The 2,727-nt window shown below is 21.8% G+C and overlaps 1 protein-coding gene across 1 annotated transcript; it reads left to right on the top strand.

The window, feature by feature from the left end:
- Positions 1–1,601: 1,601 nt before the first annotated feature.
- LOC105360378 (chymotrypsin BI-like) lies at positions 1,602–2,363 on the top strand. The gene is made up of 3 exons (XM_011497269.1): positions 1,602–1,703; positions 1,837–2,165; positions 2,343–2,363. Exons 1-3 carry the CDS (start codon positions 1,661–1,663, stop codon positions 2,361–2,363), a joined length of 393 nt encoding a protein of 130 aa, XP_011495571.1. The 5' UTR covers positions 1,602–1,660.
- The last annotated feature ends 364 nt before the right edge of the window (positions 2,364–2,727 follow it).

Below are 2,727 nucleotides of genomic sequence, written 5' to 3'. Positions count from 1 at the left end.
TGAATATAATTTATTTGATTCATAATTTTTTTTTTTTTTTTTTTTTTTTTTTTAATAAGCGATAATTAAATGTATTTTAAAAAAATTTCCTGTGAAATTATAAGAAGAATGTTTATAAAAAAAAAAAAAAAAAAAAAGCGGAATTAAAGTACTCATGTAATTTTTATATTTAATTTTTTTTATATTGTTTTATTATTCAAATAATAAATATTCAATATAGAGTGTATGAATTAATATTACATTAGTACCAATACGTATAAAAATATGTATTTTTTAAATTAAAAATATTTCATTGAATATTGAAAAAGTATGACTAAGTTTAATATACTATAATACTTTAAAGTAGTTAAAGCATTTATTATTAAAAATATTCGATCGAGCATATTCTCTAAGTAAATGTCGTAGTGCTAAAAAAAAAAAAAACAAAAATTATTTGAGGAATTTACAGAAAATTGCCTTCCCTATTATTTCGACTATATCTATAATGAATAAAAGAAGTAAAAGAAAGTTATTAATTGATATATAATTTTTTTTTCTTTTTAGAAATAAATACAAATGTTATTTATATTTTGAAGTAAATTGTTATAAAAGTGACTCAAAATTAACCAAATACACAGGTTAAGTTATCGAAATCGTTAAATTTGAATGTAAATAAAGTATATTTAACTCTACTTTTCATTATTTTATATATATATATATATATATATATATATATATATGTATGTATAAAACCAAATTGAAATACTAAACTGTATTGTAAGTCTCACAATTATTATATAACAGTGATATTGAATAATAGAGAGAAAAAACTGCTTTATGTTATCTCTTCTAGTCAACTAGTCAACTAGTTTCTAGTCAACTTCTAGTAAACTCGTATGAATTTGTAAAATATTTTTCATGTCCATAACTTCATTCAACTATTTTAATAAACTATTTGCTAATTTGTTTGTTTATATGTTGGCATGGCCTTTCAGTTATTATACATTATAAATTAAAAGTAATAATTCATTTTTATTAAATATATTATTTATTGATAATTAATTTTAATTTAAAAAATAAGTAATTTGGAAAATATTACTAAAAATATTGTACAAAGATTAATCCCTTACAAAATAAATTGTAAGAATTGTTTGTAAAATAGCAATATTTTATAATGATAAATAGAGAGAAAAAGAATATAAACAATTTTAATATTTATTTAGTTGATTATATAAGACAAAATAATGAAAGCATTATTTTAAATTACATATTTATGATTTGCTGGAAAAGTCAAAGTAATCGTAATTAATATTCAGAACTATAAGAATTATAAGATTAAAAATTTATAATATATTTATAGTAATAGATACTATAATGAGGAAATTTATAATTATCGATACAAAATCAATAAATGTAATTTAGTATTTGTATTTTATAAGATTTCATTTATAAGTAGAAAAAACTGTCAATATTATTTAAAATATGATAACACAGTATATCAAAGCTAAACTTAATTTATTTTTACCGATACAAAAAACTATATAAGGTATTTGAAATTAAGTGAAATTTTATATGAAGTTCGCAATTAACTTGATTTTTTATCATTTACCATAATACAAAATTATATTGTAAGAATTTTTACATCTATAAATTAATCGTATTTTTCATCTATTTATTCAGTATGCGACTAACAATTTGTTTTCTGTTTATTCAAAATATATTTTGTAAGTACCAATAAGAAACTGCTACATTTTTAAAACTAATTTATATAAAAAATAATTGATTACAGTTAACATTATTGTAGCGTGCTATATTATTTAATTAAAACTCAAGTCTTTTAATTGATACGAATTATAGATAACAAAGCCATGGTAGGAGAAAATGTAAGACGAGCAGTAGATCAAGAATTTCCATATATTGTATCTATTAAGGTTATAAATAATCTGAACCGTGAACCAGAAAGTGATCATGGATGCGCAGGAATAATTCTTTCGCCAAAAGATATTTTAACCGTAGCTCATTGTCTCGATGGTGTTTTAATGATAAAAATTGAAGTAATTGTTGGATCAGTTGATATAAGACAGGGTACAAAATACCAACCTAACGAATTTATAACTTACAATTCGTGGGCTAAAAATAATAACAAAGCTTTAATACAAACCGATAACGATATTGCTGTTCTAAAGGTACTTAATTGTTCACGTGATATTTTATTTGTAATTTATAGACCAAATATGTTAGTTGTATATATCTATATATAAAGACTAAATTATCGAGATTCTTTTAACTGTTTTATAAGAATTATTTGACAAATGAGAAAAAAGTATTACTTATATTTGTATTTCATAAAATCATTTTTCAAGTGTAAATTATCTGGCTTTTAATATGCTGTTTTAGATATGTAAAGCAATATCTTCGACAATCGCACCGGCAATTCTGAATTTTACACCAGTAAGTAATTTGTATGGACAAAACGTCGTGACAGTGGGGTGGGGCAGGACAATTACTGGTAAAAAAAGTAGATATTTGGAAACTGTAAGTTTGAAAGTCTTGTCGGCTAATGAGTGCAAAACAAGGATTGATAAATTGACAAAAAAAAGGTTCTTTTTAAATCCGAAATACGTTTGCACCGCTGCGCAACCGTTTGCATTTTTACGTAAGGTTAGTACATACGCATATATTCTTTTAAATATATAATCTATTTATTTATATTAAGATTTTTTTAAATTCAGAACAATCATTGATCAA

Source organism: Ceratosolen solmsi, unplaced genomic scaffold (assembly GCF_000503995.2).
Source record: "Ceratosolen solmsi marchali unplaced genomic scaffold, CerSol_1.0 scaffold13, whole genome shotgun sequence".
Taxonomy (NCBI): domain Eukaryota; kingdom Metazoa; phylum Arthropoda; class Insecta; order Hymenoptera; family Agaonidae; genus Ceratosolen; species Ceratosolen solmsi.
Note: the sequence above shows the minus strand (reverse complement) of the source record. Positions and strands in the feature narration are given on the sequence as shown.